This window comes from Oryzias latipes, chromosome 14, assembly GCF_053564925.1.
Source record: "Oryzias latipes strain Hd-rR chromosome 14, Olatipes_Hd-rR_3.1".
NCBI classification, from domain to species: Eukaryota; Metazoa; Chordata; class Actinopteri; order Beloniformes; family Adrianichthyidae; genus Oryzias; species Oryzias latipes.
Window position 1 is genome coordinate 10,053,267 of NC_136250.1, and position 19,185 is coordinate 10,072,451.

A 19,185-nucleotide genomic window follows, 5' to 3' on the forward strand; every position below is an offset into this window, starting at 1 on the left:
AAAAATAAACAGAAAATAATTGGCATTTAAATATGCTAAGCAGGAAAGAGGGAAAATAAGAATAAGACATTTTTAGATCTTTAAGGATCAGGCAAATAAAAGCAGATAGGCTTTAAAGGTATTAAGAGAGCTCTCCTAAACAATGGTAAAGATGTCCAGGCACGAATAGACTGGGTGGATTATTCCCCCAGTCTATTCTTCTTCGAATAGATGTGCCCAGTCCAGTTTGGAATAGCATGAAGTATAATTTTGTTTTATTCCAAATTTATTTATCAGAAAAAAAACAATTATACTTAAACAATTATTATTCTTTGTGGGGTCAAGATCTAGCCTTTTATAGTTTTCCATGATGCTTAGTTTGGACGAATACATTATAGTATCATCTGCATAGAGATGAATATTAGATTTTGAGCAGCACAATTTTTGGGGATTCTCAACTTGACCATTTTTATCTTTAAATATTCATTTTCTCAGTACAACTTTAGTAAAAGAATGTATAAAACCACTATAAAAGTCAAAGTAATAACAGTTATGTTTGTCACATGATTTTATTCTAAAAATCTTTGATTCCAGTAATTGGCACTAATAACTGCTAAATGTTAATCTTTATAGATTAGTCGTATAACCATTTCTGAATGATATTACATTAGTAACAACCCTCTAAGTAACTGTACATTTACTAATAAAATGCAGAAAAATAACTAAATTATTAAGAAACAACCATCTGCTTTTTTCCTAAAGCAAACAATGTAGTGAACTTATATAAGGATGTTTCCTTCTGCAGGGTTTACATGTTTTACTTAAGTTTACACCTATAAAGGAATAACTGATGTTAACCAAATCATTTTTTTGTCTGACTTTTGAACTAATAGTGTATAGCCACACTCTTAATAAACACAAAGCAAAAAACAAAAAAAACAATGGTTTTAAATGATTTAATCACCAAGATAGCCAATTGTCAACAAGTTAAAAATACAACACAGCCACAAAACCCAGACAGAAATGAGCACATCTTAGTTAAGGTGTACACACAAACATTAGCTGCTGATGGAAGTTGATCACAAGTTATTGAAAAGGTGGAAGATATTATCTGAAATCTTTCCATTTTTACTACACGTATCGAATAATCCAATCAACATGAGCACTTTTGTAAACTACATCAGTTTTTAAGGGAACAGACATTTTTATATGTGAAATATCTACAATCTGGTCATTCATTTTGATGAGATAACCGTCTTTTGACAGTAAATCCATGGACAAACAGCATTACTTGTGTTCAATATGTAGGTCTGTCATAAAAGTGATGTATATTTTACACTATGAATTAAAACATATTGGGAGTTTAGGAAGTAGATGCAACAATAAACAGTATGATGGATTGAAAAAAAAAAATGAAGCTGATTGAAAAGCACAAAAAAGTAGCAAAAAAATGAAATAGTTAGTACTGCTGTGTGATAGTAGTTTCTGCAAAGTTACTGTCAAAGTCAACCACATCTCCAAAGTGTGGTTCTCTCAAATAGTCAAATATGTGGAGCCTTTTTGGTTTTGACTGGATAATTTGCTTAGATTAACTCAAAATCCGACCAAAGTTAGTTTATGAATTTCAAATCCTAGAACCTGGAAACCTAACCCCACCTAACAAACACGTCCATCTGCTGCGCTGCTCAAAGCGGGACACGAGTTACTTACATACACATTGGCACGCAGATCAAATTAATGCAGATAAATAATTGAAAGTTTATCCCACTTTCAGTAAAACTAAGCAGATGGTTATCGGTCTATAAAGAAATCAAAACGAAAAGTAGCATAAAACATTTTTTACAAAGGAGCTTCAAAAGAATACAACAACTCAACAGATAAATTATAAGTAATGTTCATGTCTTGAAGGGTTTTCATTGCAATGGACAAAGAAAAAGGAAGATACATTACTGGAATAAAGGATTTCCTAGCTGAGTAGAGATTACTGAACCTGTGTGACTGCTCTGTGCTGATTTTCAATGAGGGTTCTGTGTTACCTTCCCAACAATCAGAGTTTATGTGTTTTCCCTGACACACACACCTTTCAGTTGTGTCTCTCCTTGTGCAGCATTCTCTCCGTTTTGCTGCAGAGACTTAACAGTCTAAGCCCGGACCCTCGATGAGGTGCAGAAGTACCATTTACAGCATTCATTCATTAATGCCGTCATTGCCAAACGAACTCCCCCTTTCTGGCTTTGCCTTCTTTAAATAGCATGCCGCTAGCAGTTCTGAAGCTCAACAAGGCAACCTACAAATCAAACCACTCCATTTAGACTACTTCTTTCTTTCAGCTCTAACCTCCTAGACTTCTTGACGTTCGGTCTCTTCCTGGGAAAGCTCGCTGATCAGAACGCATACATACTTGCAAACACTTCGTCAGAAGGGGGGGAAAGTTAACTGACCCCACCCTGCATTGAAATTGCTTGTTTCGTTAGAAGTGCTTCTTTCTCCTCTCCTTTTCCCAGTTCTTTTCCTCGTTCTCTGCTTAAGTGACTTCTCCTGGCTAAACGGCAAGCAGGCTTCAGCAGTTGTGTTCCCCTGATCGCAGCTTTTGTCTGCTTCAGCCCACTTTGGCCCAGCTGAGGAAGGAGGGAATGTCACGCACAGGGACGTTGCGTGTCAATGCTTTGACTCGCAGATTGCGATCATCTGTCAGGAGCACCACCTCTCTCTGAAGTCTCACTGTCCCATCTATGAGGGAGAGAAAAGACAACTATCAACTAAACAAGAAATCCTGTAGTGTGTTAACAACTGCTTGTACATGATCACTACATACTTTTCTGGGGAGGCATGAAATCTTTCGCCTTGTCTTTGCAGTAATGAAGACAACAGGATAAAATGACGTCGTCATTGTTACCCTGAAAAGTAAACAAAATGAAACCCAAATAAAAGAACACAGACATTTCAAATGCAAAAGATTTACAAGAAAAAATGTCACTGGTGTAATTTTAAGATGCTCCTACCTGCTGTCCAGAAGTATCTTCACTTCTGAAAGCAATGGACTCCAGCTGATTTCCTCGGCTCGTCAGGGCTCTGAGGCACGGTTCCCTGGCTTCGAATCCCTTCTCTAGGAAAGCCACAGCTAAGCGAGCCTTGTCCTGCACCGCCCGCACGTGGGCTGCACTGTTGTAGTTGCCACGACTGCCGGTGCTGCGCCCACGTGAACCCAGTCCTCCACCAAAAGTGTCCTGACCTTTGGCCAAGCCATCCAACTCTGTAATCACTGGCACCAAAATCACAAAGCAAACGTCAAACATGTATTTACCGTTTATACCCAAAATCTTGATTATTGACTTTCATTAAACTATTTTGAAACTTTTCCCTTTGCTTTGGCTTACCAATTAATGGCACAACTATTATATAACTTCCACAATGAAGTACTTTCTTCAGGCCCTCTAAATGATCAATGAACCCGTTGGTATCAGGGACCAAAAACAGAGGCCGAATCTCCAGTTCCAGCTGACCACCAGGCTGCAGCACAGCCTGCAACAGAGACACACATGTTAAAAAGTTCTCCTGCTTTGTTAATGAATTGATCACATAAAATCAATCAATACCTGTACGAATAACTGACCAGTGTGTAAAAAGAAGGGCGTTCTTTTCTTTTTTAATCATCATATACAAGAACAGTAAAAGCGAAGGGAAAAAAAACCTATGGAACCTTTGGGCATCAATTATTAACATATTAGTAATTATAATAACTTATTAAAGAAGCTAAATAAATTATATTGTGAAGCTAAGCTGATACTGTACTATTCCAGTTATTGTTACAAACAGCTGATAGAAAATGTGCTTGTCATTTTCTATCTTTGCCTGCCCCCTGCAGTTTGCTTAAGTGCCCCCAGATCAAGTTGATCTATTTCAAATGTGATCAAGGAAAAAGCAGACTCTGACTTCAACCAGAAATTATTATTAATTCTATTTTCTTTTTTTCTTATTATTATTTAAGGGTGTTCTTTCAGTGGTTTCACCTTTAAATTATCACCTCTAACATTCATGGAGGGAGAATTCAATTTATTTAGCATGATTTAGAAATGTCTTTCGAGTAGATTCTTGTTAAGTGCTTTTGTTTAAGATCTCTGAGGTCACATTGAGTTGATTTGCTATTTTGTTTTTAGTTTGTTTAAAGCAGAAAAGTGGCTCCAAATAAATGTTTAAATAATGATTTTTCACAAGATACCCTGACATTTATTTACAAAGTACTTCTGATAAGGTTTCATAACACTAATATTATGTATTAGACTAAAACATTTTTTAAAATATAATAAAATGGTCAAATCTCCCAGCCTTTACTCCATATTTGTGAAATGTCAAGTATATAGAACGGCTGACATTGCAAATACGACTTTACCTGTATTTTGTCCAAACGCTTCTGTCGCTGTGCCAGTTTGTTAGTGAGGGCATGATGTCGAGCCTTCAGTTGTCGGATATCATTTCCACTGTGTCCCCCTCCATCAAAGTCTTCTTCCTCTTCTTCTGATGCAGAAAGAGAGGACTCTGCCTCCAGTATCACATCAGCCTGCTAAGAAGAAAACACATTTGGCATCGCTCGCAATCCTAGATTCAATTTATAGGATCATATACATACAATGTGGGAGGTTTTTGGTCAAAAAAATGAAGAAAATACGGAGATGGCACAAAGTATGAGATATTCACCTCATTTTCTGTTAAAGAGTCCTGTCTGTTTCTTGCATCTTCTGACTGGTTATTCGAAGCAGAAGTTGCTACAGAGATGTACTTTCCTCCCTTAAAGGCCAATAAAGGCTCTTCTTGTCCACACAAAGCCTCTAGAAAGTACTTCAGTACCGTCACTCTCTTGCAGTCTGCTGCTATTGCCTGAGGGAAGAAGATAGGAAGGTACGTGCACACAAACACAGGAAGTGCATTAACAGGATGTGCAAAAACCGGGCAAACGGATTAAAGTACAATTTTTGAAAATACATCCAAGCCCAGACCTAGGCTACAGTCTCAGATTAAAAGTGTGTTGCTTTCCACTCACCTCATCAGTGTGTTTGTCTATGTAACAGGGCTCTTGTGGTGCGGCTAACAGCGGGACAAAGCCAGCGAGCAGCTTGTCTTCCTTCAACTGAAGAACTGTCAACTCCTCGTCATTTTCCCCTTCGTCGCTATCAACCTTGTACAGCAGCACTTCCTCATGGTCCACGTGTGCCAGAACATTACACAAGTTAGCCAGGTACTGCCAAACATCAGGGCTGCAACTTGGAAGAGAAAGTGACCATCAGATGCTTGTAAAAGCTATGCAAATTTGATCTTGTTAGAAACTGTGACAGCTTTGGCTCTTCATCTGCCGCAAACAAGTCCTTTTGGAGACTCTAAAGAGCCCCAATTTACTAGTGGGTGAAAATAGATGACAGGAATGCTGATGACCGTTATAAAAGAGTTTGTGTCGATTTTCAGTAAACCTTCAAAAATAAAACTAGGTACTGCAGATGAAGTACTCACTCTATACCGCATGGTGGTGGGTTCCATTGGTGTGGGTGTCCTAACATCCAGTCAGACCAGACTTTGATGCCTGGCAGCAGTTCCCTTAGATCCAAAGGGAAGGCAGAGACTCTGACCATCCCCTCCGGCTCCCCCGTTTTCTCCTCCTCCTCCTCTCCATCTGCCACCTGAATAGATTCTGAAAGAGGGAGATATGGGAAAATACAGGAGTTTTAATAATTAGGACTTAGAATTGACCAGGAAAAGAAACACAAATAAGTGTAATTTAGAAATGATCATAATACAGTGACTGCCCCACTATTGTTGAAAAAGTACGCAGACAGAGTATAAGACAAAGAAAGTGATCAGATAAAAGTGAAGACTCCTTTGAGTTAACCTGCAGGGATCTCTTTAAGGAGTTCTGTGCAGCGCTGCACCAGCAGTGCAAACATGCCAAGCCCCAGCGCAGTGCTTTGTTCTTGAAGAACGGATCGGGTTTCTCCTTCCTCGCCTAAAAGAGGAAAAAAGGAAGAAAAAAAACACAAAACAATTTATTCAGTTTTGCTTTATCGTGACTTTTTTTTTTTTTTAAAGCTTAGGTTCAAACTGAAATATTACAATGCTGCCGACCGCAACTTATGACGCCCTGGCTATCAAAGGCAAACACCCTGACAAACTCAATTACTGTAAGTTCTTCAATCGTTTAAAAAAGAAAAATATTTGATAATACTTCCTTGTAAAAGGCAAAAAATGAAAAGACTCCAACCAGTTTGATCAGTTCTGGGTTTTATGTATCAGTATGTCTTCATGTAAACACCAAAAAATGTACCTTTGCTTTGAGAGTTGTGAACGGCAAACATGTTGATTGTGATGATTTGCAATATGTTGGTGCTTCCCAGCAGAGAGGCGCCATGCTGCAGCAGCGTTTTAAACTCCTGAATGACGCGGCTCGCGACGCCAGGAAAGGACTCCATGCTGCACAGATACGGTACATATGCATTTAGACGGCAGAAAAGGCAGTCGTGATTAAAATGTCCCTTTTGTCATTCAAACGTATGAAGTCCATGAAAGACAAGGTTTTCGGAACTCACCCTACTTTTGTGAAAAGCTTCCCATGAGCGTGAAGAAAACTCAGAATAAACCTCTTTTTTAGCTGTAGAGAAAGAGATAGTAGAAAGAGAGAAATAAATCATCTCTATGAATCATTCTTTTGCCACAAAAATACTGTCATCCTACATTAATACTTTTTTTCAAGAGTCAAATTAACCGAATAAATATTAAATTGCACACACAAAACATTTTTAAAAGAATGAAATACTTGCAACAAAGATAAATTAATCCTAAATGAATCTAACAAGCTTGATGGTATTCTATAAAATTTGATATACCGGTAAGCAAAAAAAAAAAAATTCATAAAGAAACATGCCACCAAGACTTAAAGACCCACTCAGGTGAAACTCATGTTCTTGAAGCATTTTTCTGATGATGGAGAACATATATTAAGAATATAAAATTGCATTTCTGAGTATTTCTTTATTCAAATTGGTGTGAATTGTCGTGAAAAAGGGCTTATTTGTTAAATAGAAAACACACGGCGTGGGGGAGGTGCTTCACGCCAAAAATCCCACCCACAACTGCAAAAACTCTCTCATAGAAAACTCTTTCTCTCTCGGCTTTTCCCATCAGGGGTCGCCACAGCGAATCATCGTTTTCCACCTCACTCTATCATGGACATCTTCTACCCTAACATTAGCCAACTTCATGTCCTCTGTTAAGACATCCATGTATCTCCTCTTAGGCCGTCCTCTTGCCCTCCTGCCAGGCAGCTCCCTCTCCAACATCCTTCTACCAATATATCCACTATCCCTCCTCTGAACATGTCCAAACCATCTCAGTCTGGCTTCTCTGACTTTGTCGCTAACACAGGCAACATGAGCCGTCCCTCTGATGTACTCGTTCCTTATCCTGTCTAACCTGGTCACTCCTAAGGAGAACCTCAACATCTTCATCTCCGCTACCTCCATCTCAGCCTCTTGTCTCTGTCTCACTGCTACCGTCTCTAACCCATAGAGCAGAGCTGGTCTCACCACTGTCTTGTATACCTTTCCTTTGAGTCTTGCTGACACTCTTCTGTCACACAACACTCCTGACACTTTCCTCCAACCGCTCCAACCTGCCTGCACTCGCCTCTTCACCTCTTTTCCACACTCCCCATCACACTGAACTGTTGACCCCAAGTACTTAAACTCCTGCACCTTCTTCACCTCAGCCCCCTGTAACCCAACGCTTCTACCTTGATCCCTCTCGTTCAGACACATGTATTCTGTCTTACTACAACTGACCTTCATGCCTCTTCTTTCCAGAGCAAACCTCCACCTCTCTAGCTGTTCCTCCACCTGCTCTCTACTCTCACTGCAAATTACGATGTCATCCGCTAACATCATTGTCCAGGAAGATTCCTGTCTTACCTCGTCTGTCAGCCTGTCCATCAGCATAGCAAACAAAAAGGGACTCAAAGCTGATCCTTGGTGTAGTCCCCCCTCCACCTTGAACTCCTCTGTCTGACCTACAGCACATCTCACCACCGTCATACTTCTCTCATACATGTCCTGAACTACTCTGACATACTTCTCTGCCACTCCAGACGACCTCATACAGTACCACAGCTCCTCCCTCGGCACCCTGTCATACGCCTTCTCTAAATCTACAAACACACAATGCAGCTCCTTCTGACCTTCTCTGTACTTTTCCATCAACATTCTCAAAGCAAAAATGGCATCAGTGGTGCTCTTACGGGGCATGAAACCATACTGCTGCTCACAAATCTCCACCTTCTTCCTAAGCCTGGCTTCCACTACTCTTTCCCACAGCTTCATTGTGTGGCTCATCAACTTTATTCCTCTATAGTTGCTGCAGTTCTGCGTGTCACCCTTGTTCTTAAAGATCGGGACCAGAACGCTTCTCCTCCATTCCTCAGGCATCTTCTCACTCTCTAAAATCCTATTGAACAACCTCGTTAGAAATTCCACTGCTCCACTTCCATACCTCCACAGGTAGGTCATCAGGACCAACGGCCTTTCCGCTCTTCATCCTTTTCAGAGCCTTCCTAACCTCATCCTTTCCAATCTCTGCTACTTCCTGCTCCACAACAACCACATCTTCCTCCCTTCTTTCCCTGTCATTTTCCACGTTCATCAGCTCCTCAAAATACTCCTTCCATCTTTTCTGTACACTCTCCTGGGTTGTTAGCACCTTTCCATCTCTGTCCTTAATCACCCTTATCTGTTGCACGTCCTTCCCATCTCTGTCTCTCTGTCTGGCTAGCCTGTACAAGTCCTTCTCTCCTTCCTTTGTGTCTAACCTGTCATATAGCTCATCGTAAGCTTTCTGTTTGGCCTTTGCCACCTCTCTCTTCACTCTACGCTGCGCTTCCTTGTACTCCTGTCTACCTTCCTCAGTCCTTTCTACATCCCACTTCCTTTTAGCTAACCTCTTCCTCTGGACGCAGTCCTGTACTTCCTCATTCCACCACCAAGTGTCTTTACCGTCTTTCCTCTTTCCAGATGACACACCTAGCACCTTCCTACCTGTTTCCCTGATAATCTCTGCTGTAGTTTCCCAGTCCTCTGGAAGCTCATCCTGACCACCCAGAACCTGTCTCAACTTCTGCCTAAATTCCTCACAAGTTTCTTCATTCTGTAGCTTCCACCACTTGGTCTTCTTTTCTGTTTTCCCTCTCTTCTTCTTCCTGACCTCCAGAGTCATCTTACACACCACCATGCGGTGCTGTCTGGCTACACTCTCTCCTACCACCACTTTGCAGTCATTAACCTCTCTCAAATGACCTCGTCTACATAGGATGTAGTCCACCTGAGTACTCCTACCTCCACTTCTGTATGTCACTCTATGTTCCTCTCTCTTCTGGAAGTAAGTGTTGACTACCGCCATTTCCATCCTCTTCGCAAAGTCCACCACCATCTGTCCCTCCAGATTCCTTTCCTTCACACCAAACCTGCCCTCATCACCTCTGTTGCCCTCACCAACATGTCCATTAAAGTCTGCTCCAATAACAACTCTCTCTCCTCTGGGGAAACTCTCTATGACCTCATCCAACTCACTCCAGAATCTCTCCTTCACTTCTAACTCACAGCCAACCTGTGGCACATACCCACTGACTACATTCACCATCACCCCTTCAATTTCTAACTTTAGGCTCATCATCCTGTCTGAGACTCTTTTCACCTCTAGAACACTGTTTACAAACTCCCCCTTCAGAATCACTCCTACCCCGTTTCTCTTCCTATCAACACCATGATAGAACAGTTTGTATCCTCCTCCAATACTACGTGCCTTGCTGCCCTTCCACCTTGTCTCCTGCACACACAGTACATCTACCTTCCTTCTCTCCATCATGTCTGCCAGCTCTCTGCCTTTCCCTGTCATTGTGCCAACATTAATACTTAATTAATGTGCCAACATTAATATTAACATTAATATTAACATTGTGCCAACATTAATACTCTCTCATAGAAAACAATAATCATAATTAAAACATGAATGTTAACGATTTCAAAACAGTTTAAAAGATGACCAGAGTGGGTCTTTAAGGATATTTAGCCATTTTCTGTGTTATAAATATGAGAATAACGGAAAACAATATTAAAATAACCAAAAATAAAACATAGTGGGGATTGAAAATATCTTTGAATATAAGCAAAGTAATGAAATTAGAAAAATCTAAAACATCAAGATGACAAAATGACAGACAGACAGAATGAGTAGTTAAACACGTTTTAGAGGACCGACCGTGGAAAAGCAGAACACAAGAAATTAAAAAAATACAAAATTCCCTCTAATAAAAAACACATGAAATCTATTTCTATAGACATGAGAATCAAATCCATAAAGCCGTCTTACATCAGTAGCACTTAGACTGCCCAGCTCTCCGTCCTGCTCCGAGTCTCTGCTGGACTCACTGCCCCCTCTTTTGTTAAAGGGGGTTGCTGTTTGGCCATTAGGACGGATCCAAATCTCCACACGTGAGCTCTCTTCGTCTTTTCTTCTCCCTCTTACTGCTGGACCCTGAGAGCCCCCTTCATTTTCCTGTCTTCTCCTTTGCTCCAGCTGCTCTGCCTATGAAAACAAAGCTGATCAGAAGGAAGCTAATGCCATTCTGGAGCGGTTGAGTTTTGGATATCCGTTAATCTATCTCATTTAACTTTTTTATGTGACTTCTAATAGCCTAAGAGGCCGAAACTACTGGTTCCACAGACTTTGGTGATTATCCTGAAGAAGTTCAAAGTTCTGCCTGAAAATGCAACGTTCTGTCAAATGTTGTCAGTCCCACTTTACAAACCACTTACCTTACGCTTAGCTTCCTCAAACAGGCTCATCAGGCTTTCTTTTGCTGTCAAGATGGGGTTAGAAGCAGCCAAACTGCGCATGTAGTAATAAACGGCATCTAATTTCCGCTTCTGCAGGGAACGGATGAGAATCCACACACAAACAAGTCAGATTATGAAGTTTATGTTTTATTTTTTTTACCAGTCCTAAGCAACACTTTGTGTTAACCTTACGGTTAAAACGACATTTCAATTCTTTTAAGTAACCATGTTAACCATCACAGTGAGCATTTGTACACAGATGAATATCCTCTCATTGGAATGTTTCTTTAGTAAACGTGCTTCTTTTTTTCCCCTTTACTTTTTCATTTTTTATGCCTTAATTTCCCCACATAAACAGGAAAAGACTTAAAAGTCACCGCATGTCAAACTAACACCCAAACATTTCACTTACTGTGTAGATTGCTAAAAGAGCCAGCTGGTTATACGGTCGTCCATTTTTGGGGGCAATCTGTTGAGCTTTTAGATACCAGCTACAAAAAAAAAGCAACAAGAAGAAACAAGTAAAAAAAAACACAAGGAAAAATGTCTTTCAGTAGAACTACAGCTGGGCGATATGGGCCAAAAAAGAAAACCTCTGATTTTTTTCCGTTCCAAATTCAATTTTTATCGATTTTTTTCTCCCTGCTTTTACTTTCTTTAACAAAAATGATAAACTCTATTTAACAAAACCGTTTTAATTTAACATCTCCTTTTGGAAATTGGCTGTAACACAAAGTTCAGTTAAAGCTGTAAAAATGTAACATAATGAAAACACCAGATAAAAACAAGCGATTTGATTTTAGTGCCCGCTGCCTGGCACTTTAGCAGATGCAATAAACCAGTAAATGTCTTTAAAGAAACTTTTTTGATAATTGAATAACTTGAGCATTTCTACAATAGTAAAATGTGGAAAGTTTCCTCTAAATAAAACTTGGCATCTCTAGAGAAAGAGCAAACAAGTGAGCCAAAGCATGTGTCAAAGGTTGTGGATATACAAGCAAATCCCACCAATGCAACTGTTTAGAAATGAGCGTTTACCTGCGAGCTTTGCCATAGTTTGCAGAATCTGTGGCTTGTTCCCTGTAACGTGCTATATCCCCCTGACAAATCATGCATCTCTGAGCACTTATGAGGGCATACTTCACCTGAAATGCACAGAACAAGACCTATCAAAGAAGTTTAAGGTAGAAATGTCACAGGTGATACAAATACAACAATATAACTCCAGGGTCTATACACACAAAGTGTTACTAGGTTACCGTTTTGCGTAATGGCCGAGCCCTGATGGCCATCCCGTCCATATAATCTTCTAGCGTAAACTGGTAAACTGTCTGCACCTTCTGAAGAAGTGCATCAAAGAATTGTGCCCCCTGTAAAACACAGAATGGGAAGTTTTTAGAAAGATTTAGTGTTTACATAAATAGATAGTAAATTCTGAAGTAAATAAAATCATATTTATTTGCAACTATGAAAGTTTCTATCTGACCAAAATGAGGTCAGAGACAGGACTATGAGCTTGCATCAGCTTCTAAACGTAAATCTCAGTCTGACCCCTTACCTCGTCTAGGAGAGTGAGCAGCATGTTCCTGATGTGGGGGGTGTTGTCGTAGGAGGGGTCCTTAAGGAGCTGCCGGAAACGCTCGATCACTTGATAGAACACATTCTTCCACAAAGCCTGATCCACGTTCTGAGAGTCGGAGAATTCGATGTCTGTCAGGATGACTTGCTCGTACAGCCCCAAAAGGTCAGCTCTAAAAAGGTTTGGGAGGCACAGAACAACAGTGTTTCAGTGTGGACTTTAAACTTATAATTCACCAAAGACCAATTTAACAACTTTCAGTTAAATCCAGGCATCTTTTGAGCAATTTTAAAAGAGTTCTCAGTGGTCCTTTAATAATGATTGGGACATTTTTTAGCCAAAATTTGTATCGTTTCCTAGGACATAGCTTCTGCAGAGCGGCGGTAGTTCTAAAAGTTCTAGTTTTAGAAATTTGCCTCTGAGTTGTGAGCAGAATTGTTGGTGCAGAGCAACCCCGCCCCCACTTCCCCTCCCCATTTCAGAGAGCTCGGAGCAGGGAGCTTGTGGCCCGCCCGGCGTATTCTCTACATCAAATAAGCTCTTTTTCAATCTGCATTTTTTTAGTTTGCTCCTAATTCACAACGACTTGAATAAAGAAATTTTGTGCTAAATTTTCTTTATACATGTCCTCCATCATCAGAAAATTCCACAAGAACATGTTAAAAAAAAAAACACCACCATTTTCACCAAAGTGGATCTTTATACAAATGTTTGGAAAATGTTACCAGAGTTACCAAAAAAGAAAAAAACCTTCTCACCTGAGCTGGGCCATACGATCCAATCCATCAGCACTCACTCTGTCCCTCGACAGCAGGTTACTCAGTTGGACCTCGTGTGCATCAGCAGCCCTCAACATCCTCCCCAGTTCCCCTCTGGTTTGCTGCTCTGTCTCTTCAATATTCAGACTACTATCCGCACCTGACTGAGGATATCCTGCTCCCCTGTAGCTTCCACTGAACTGAGCAGCACCATGGCTCGCATACATACCATTAGATTGAGGCATTTGGTATGGCGCCATACTATAAGCATATGGAAAGCTGTGACTTGTGGGGGTGCTGGGACCATGAAGATTACTGGTGGCCATGGGGTAGCAATAGGGGTTATCAGAGCTTTGGAATTTGTAGTAAGCCATAGCAGCAGCCTGCCGGGGTTGGAAATGTTCTCCCTGGATCGGAGGACTGCCCGCTACCTCATCATCTGTGTCTAGAAAGTGAAGCTGCCCGTGAACAGGTCCACTCTGAAGATATACAGGATGTTTCAGGGAAGAATGGAGTGAGGGCTGAGTGTTAGAAAGGGCAGGTTTCTGATCTGGGTTGTTTGGATCCCACAGTCGCCTCATGCCTCCTCTACCTCCTCTGCTCCTGTAAGACGCCCCTCCTCGAAGTCCACCGGAAAAAAGGCGTTGTCCAATCTCGGGTGAATTGGAGATGTCGGTGCGAGCAGGAAGCACCAGGATGCCGCCACCTCTGCCGCGAGGAACCAAACCTTGCTTGTGGTTCTGCGTCTCCCGGCTCTGAGACTGGCCACTCAAATGCTTTTTTTCTTCATAAGACTTTACAGTTATCAGCCCTCTACCTTTGTTTGGCTTCGGTGTGTTCCTGTCCTCCCCATGGTTTTCTGCATTCTTTTTTCCTTCTCCCCCTCTTCTTCGCCTTTTCCTCCTTTCCTCTGCCCTCTCACTCATGTCGCTCCTTTCCAAAGATTCTGATGATGAATGCCTACTGTTTGTCCAACTTTGTAAGTGGCTTCTGCGCCCATCACGGTAGTCCATCCTGTCTGTATTGTGCTCAGGGTTCAGTCCCCGGCCAGGACCGTCTTGGCTCGTCACGCTGCTGGCCGAGCTACTGCTGTAGGTTCTGTTTCGTGAGTGGCGAATATCTGATCTAGAATAGCGTTTTGATGCTCCAGCTATAGCAATCGCACTGGATCCATGTCTCTCACTTCGGTCTAGATCTTTTTGTGCCTTGTCCTGCTTCCCAGCATCAGTGGAGGTGCTGCTGTCTTTTCTGTCCCTGACTTGTTTGCGATTATCTCTTCCCTTACTTTGCTTTGTCTCAGATGATTTATTCGATACTTTTCCATCTGTTTCCAATACTTTCTTGTTTCTGTCCTTCTCCGTCCTTCCTGAATTGTTTTTTCGTCTGCTGCTCTCATTTTCTCCTCTGGATTCCCACTTCTTTTCCTTTTCTCTCTCCACCTCCTTCGTCCTGTGGTTACCCTTCTCTCCCTTTTTTGCATCATCGTTTGTTTCAGTGGGTCGACCTTTCTTTTCTTTATCAGTCATTTGTCGTCCCCTGTACGTCGACTCTCCGCTGGCTTTGCCTACGCCCTTGGTTTTATCTTTCTCTTTTATGCTCATTTTTTCAGCGCTGCTTGTAATGTTCTTAACAGATGAGTCGATGGGTAACACAGGCTTTTCTACATCTCGGCTTTGATGCTCTCTATTTACCTCGCTACATTTGGAAGTAATATCCACATTCTGTCCCGACTTAGCTCTATCTATACCTCTCTGTTTCTGTATATTTTTATCTTTGTTCCCTTCTCTTGCTTTTGCACTCAGCTGGGACTGAGGCTCAGGGTTTTGCTCAGGCTTCCTAGTTGGAGGGATTTCTTGATCTCTTCCAACATTTAAGTCCTTTCCCTGAATATTTCTGCGAGTCCCGGGTTGATAAAATTCTCTGTCTGGTTTTCGAGCTTTCTTCACAGTCTTAGCAATCTTGTCTACTTCTTGATGTTCTTCATTAAACGCATCTCCTTTAGGCTGTGACCGGCTGCCCTCTCTGCAGTTTTTATTATTACTGCCATCGCCTTTCATAGTGCTTTCTTCCACTTTTTTGGTACTAGGTTCACAATCAGTGCACCCTTGTCTGTTTGAGACTTTTCCCGCGTCTCCTTTCTTTTCATTCCCGATTGACTGATCCAGTTTTGAAGAGTCGGGTGGAAGGAGGTGGTTTGGAGGAGTTTCTCCTTCCTCACTATCCAGGGCAGAGCGTCCACTTCCAGCTGCAGGCTGGTAACGCTGAAGATCCGGACGTTTGCCTTCACGCTTCTTGTGTTGTTTTTGAACCTGATGGTTTTGATGCTCCACTGTGAAAAAGCAAAAATACAATTATTAAAGGAAAAAGTAATAACAGAGAAAAGCTTTAAGATGAGCCATCTCAATCTCTGTAGAACCAAACAGGAATTTGAGATTTCCTCGTGCCAAATAACCAGGTCCATCAGTGACATAGCCAGATAAAAGGAGTTTACAGTTAACAGAAGAATAGGGTTCTGACAAGAGTTAGCAATGACTTTGGCAGCAATCAATGTGCCGAATATTAACCCCCCTCCCCATTGCTGAGAGCCCTCTGACCACACACTCTCCTGCCAGCTTCCAGCACCAAAAATGGCGAGCAATCCAGCCGTACAGTCTAGAGCCAGACGTCAGCTCAGACAAGGAAAACAAAGACGTACATGGATCTACAAACATCCAAATGCCAATTTTCGTTAGAGTGGGTCTGTAAGGATTACAGACGTAGACATAGTCTAGGACCAAATTATGATAAGCTCAAAAATTAGCAGTATCCTGACAGCAGCAACTGTATTGGCTTTTTCCCCCACATTGAGTTAATTCAAAACCTATTGGTTGAAAAAAAAAGCCTGCACAGCTGTAAATTCTCTATTTTTAGTTTTTTTTTATGTTCTTGGATGTTCCCAAGTAACAACTTCGTTGTATAACTGATTGTTGCTATTTACAAATAACTGTTTATTTAAAACACATCATATAGTGGTTCTTTTATTTTATGTTACTTACATTTATTTAACCAGGGAAGTCCTATTGAGATTCAAATTCTCTTTTCAAAGGAAGCCTTTTTCTTAATGACAAAAACAGTAAACTAAAAGCATAACTCTGTTTCACAAATGCTGCTATCCATCCTGGATCATGACAGTAAACCAATAAAGGTTTATGAGGTCCATTTATAATTTCAGTAAGAAGAAAAGACTTGCATTTGTAAATACCCATGCAATAAAAAATGTCACAGTATTATTTTTAACTACAATTGTTTTGTATAGTAATGCAACTAGATTTAAAAAAAATATTCAACTTTTGTTAATCCTAATAATTAATAATAATAATAAATTGATAGTTTAGTCATGTTAAAAAAATGTTAAAGAAAGAAAGGTTAAAATTTCCACATGGAAACTGAGCGACTTCAAAAGAAAACCTTCATTAAGATGTAATTATTCATAACCACACGTATACCCCCCCCCCCCCCCCCCCGAAAACCATTGATTAGCTTTGTAGTGTAACTGATAAGGTAAAAGCGGAAGTGGACGTCGTTGCCCATTACGCTCTATCATTAAAATAGAAGTATTTATCTGTAAGAAATTATTCTATATAATTTAGGCATAAAATAAAATCGGATACAATTTGGAAAATATGACTAAATTAGGAAAAGATATCAGGTAACTCTAGTTTTAAGTGAAGCGTTTAAAGAAGTAAACTCGCGCGACTGGAGAAAAAGATCAAAGCTAAATGCTAACAACATGAGCTAGTTTCAAACTTAGCAACTTAAACAGCTGCCCTGAACAGACTTAGCTAGTTATCTACGTAACGATTTTTAAACGTTTTCACAACAACCTTTATTTAAACAATATTATAAACTCTCACCTGCAACACACTCAGTAATATTGGATGAATTCAAAGCTTCAGCTCGTAGTTCCGCGGCTGAGATTCGTACTCTGTCCAGTTCGTTCGCCATCTTTGTTTTCACACAAACACAACAAGTACGGGAGCCGAGCTGGACATACTACATTCACAGTCTGACATTAGCGAAGGGAGGCAAGCCAACCATACGCACACACGCTTTGCGCCTGCGTACAAGATATAGTTTTTTTTTTCGTACAAGATGTAGTTGCATTTCTACAGCAAGCAATTCACCAGGAGTCTCTATCAGAAGTTTCATATTTTACGCACTCTCATGATTAAAACGTGTTTCTATACATGCCTGTGTGGAGAGTAACTTGGCAAATAAAGATGAGCCTTAAACTATTGCACATGAACTATTCATTATTACACTGTGGGGCTTTCCTACCTATTTAATTTTTATTTACACTAGCAACCTTTTATTCTGGATTCAATTTTTTTAAAACACAAAATCAAAATAGACACAAGAGTTTAAAAATAAACAGATAAAACAAAACAATGTGCTTGAGAATTAGTGGGTTGAAGATAATTCTTGTATGATCCCACCCCTTTTTACAACACCTTGTGTTGTGCATATTTCTTTTTATAGTTTTTCCCCCTCAAAACATTCAAATGACCGTCTTCATAAATGTGGAAAAGTTTTAGACAACGAAAGCTCTGTTATTGTTACTGTACTTAGTGCCATGCAGAAAAAAAGCGACGGAAGTAGATGCCCACTAGGTGTCAGGGTTGTTCATCTTATTCAGTGTTTGTAACCAACAATCCAATTCCTCTGCCTTAAGGGTTGAAATTGGCCCAACTTTTCCAGCCTTCTTTGAAGACCCTTTGTCATTCATTAATAAACACTGACATATTTTTATTCTGACTAATCGACAGGATTTTAACCTCAACTGACTTTACAAACTGTGAAAGGAAGCATATGCATGTGTGAACCCCATAAAAGGCTGAAATGGGAAGAGTTCATGCAGACATTATCAATGTCATTGATACCAGAATAAACAGCTTCACTCCCCTAGCAACACCACGTTAAAGAGCCAGTCCTAACACTTCTTCAGCCAACAATGTTGCATGTAGTTCTGTCAATTCACTAAATTATTTATGCAAAGTATTTTTTACTTATCTGAAGTATGAAGATTCACATATTTGTCAGATACATTTGATGGTAAAATAATTCATTTGTGTACAACTTTGGTCATACTAAATTACTATTCCCAAATCTAAAATGAGGCAGAAATAAGTAGAATAAAAGAAAAGCTAAAATAACTCAGCAGACAAATCTTTTTTTTTTTTTTACTTCATGGTATACTTCCACAAAGGTTTTTATCTAATTCATTAAAAGCTACCAAAAGGGTAGTTCCTCGAATAAAACTGAAATACAGACTTGACAATTTGCAAATTATATTTGTGCATTTTTGATGGTACTAGTTTCTCTACGGGAGCAGTAAGTAGGCACCTTGTGTGAATGCTGAATCCTGCTATATTCATTTTAGCGAGAGCAGATCAGTGGTTCCCGCTGTATCGCTGGCACACCAGGGGTTGTAGAATGTTTCGTGTCTGCGGTGGAGAGATGTGAAAAAGAAGGGGGGCTGCCGGAAGTGGTGGGCGTGTGTTTCCCAGGGTGTGTGTTTGTGCGTGGTTGTGATTGTCAGTGCTGCACCACGGTGAAGGTGGAGCAATGCAGGATGGCTAGAGCCACAAAAGGACAGAGTAGAGGAGGAAAGGAGGTAGGGAGGAAGAGAAATGAGGAGGTATGATGCAGGAGGATGTGAGAGAACAGGAAAAGGAGACAGTGGGAATACAGATGAGAACCAGGGAGTTTTTACAGGTCAATCTTTGACACCTAGAGGTGGGAGGGGGGGTTCCAAACAAGTCGTGTCTCTATCTGTCCTGGTCCCATTTCAGTTTGTCTTTTCCTCTTTGTGTCTATCTAACCAAAGTGGGACACCAGGAGGAGGTGCTAAGAGACGACTTTGGTAGGAAAGGAGAAGGAGGATACTTTTGACTTGAGGAATGCTGGTATTGGGTTAGTAATAAAGCAACAAACATGACAGGAGGGAGGAGGTGAGACAGCTGAG

At 40.6% G+C, this 19,185-nt stretch overlaps 1 protein-coding gene across 2 annotated transcripts; it reads right to left on the reverse strand.

Moving 5' to 3' along the window:
• Positions 1-921: 921 nt before the first annotated feature.
• smg6 (SMG6 nonsense mediated mRNA decay factor) lies at positions 922-17,232 on the reverse strand. 2 transcript variants are annotated; one of them, XM_011483285.4, is made up of 19 exons: positions 17,075-17,232; positions 13,182-15,510; positions 12,403-12,595; positions 12,104-12,214; positions 11,883-11,989; positions 11,257-11,335; positions 10,824-10,934; positions 10,378-10,593; positions 6,552-6,613; positions 6,290-6,435; positions 5,858-5,971; positions 5,482-5,659; positions 5,018-5,237; positions 4,675-4,854; positions 4,370-4,537; positions 3,357-3,501; positions 2,982-3,241; positions 2,795-2,876; positions 922-2,709 (listed from the first exon to the last, which is right to left on the reverse strand). In XM_011483285.4, exons 1-19 carry the CDS (start codon positions 17,163-17,165, stop codon positions 2,579-2,581), a joined length of 4,923 nt encoding a protein of 1,640 aa, XP_011481587.1. In that variant the 5' UTR covers positions 17,166-17,232; the 3' UTR covers positions 922-2,578. The 2 variants fall into 2 exon arrangements, with proteins under 2 accessions (XP_011481587.1, XP_011481586.1); XM_011483284.4 differs by having other exon boundaries at positions 4,370-4,540.
• Positions 17,233-19,185: the final 1,953 nt, after the last annotated feature.

Excerpts from the sequence above, each read along its gene's own strand:
- smg6 (XM_011483284.4), bottom strand. The coding sequence starts at position 17,165 with ATGGCGAACGAACTGGACAGAGTACGAATCTCAGCCGCGGAACTACGA. Across the intron at positions 12,215-12,402 it reads TGCTCACTCTCCTAGACGAG|GGGGCACAATTCTTTGATGC; the intron begins GTAAGGGGTCAG and ends TGTGTTTTACAG. Across the intron at positions 2,710-2,794 it reads TTTCATGCCTCCCCAGAAAA|ATGGGACAGTGAGACTTCAG; the intron begins GTATGTAGTGAT and ends TCTCCCTCATAG.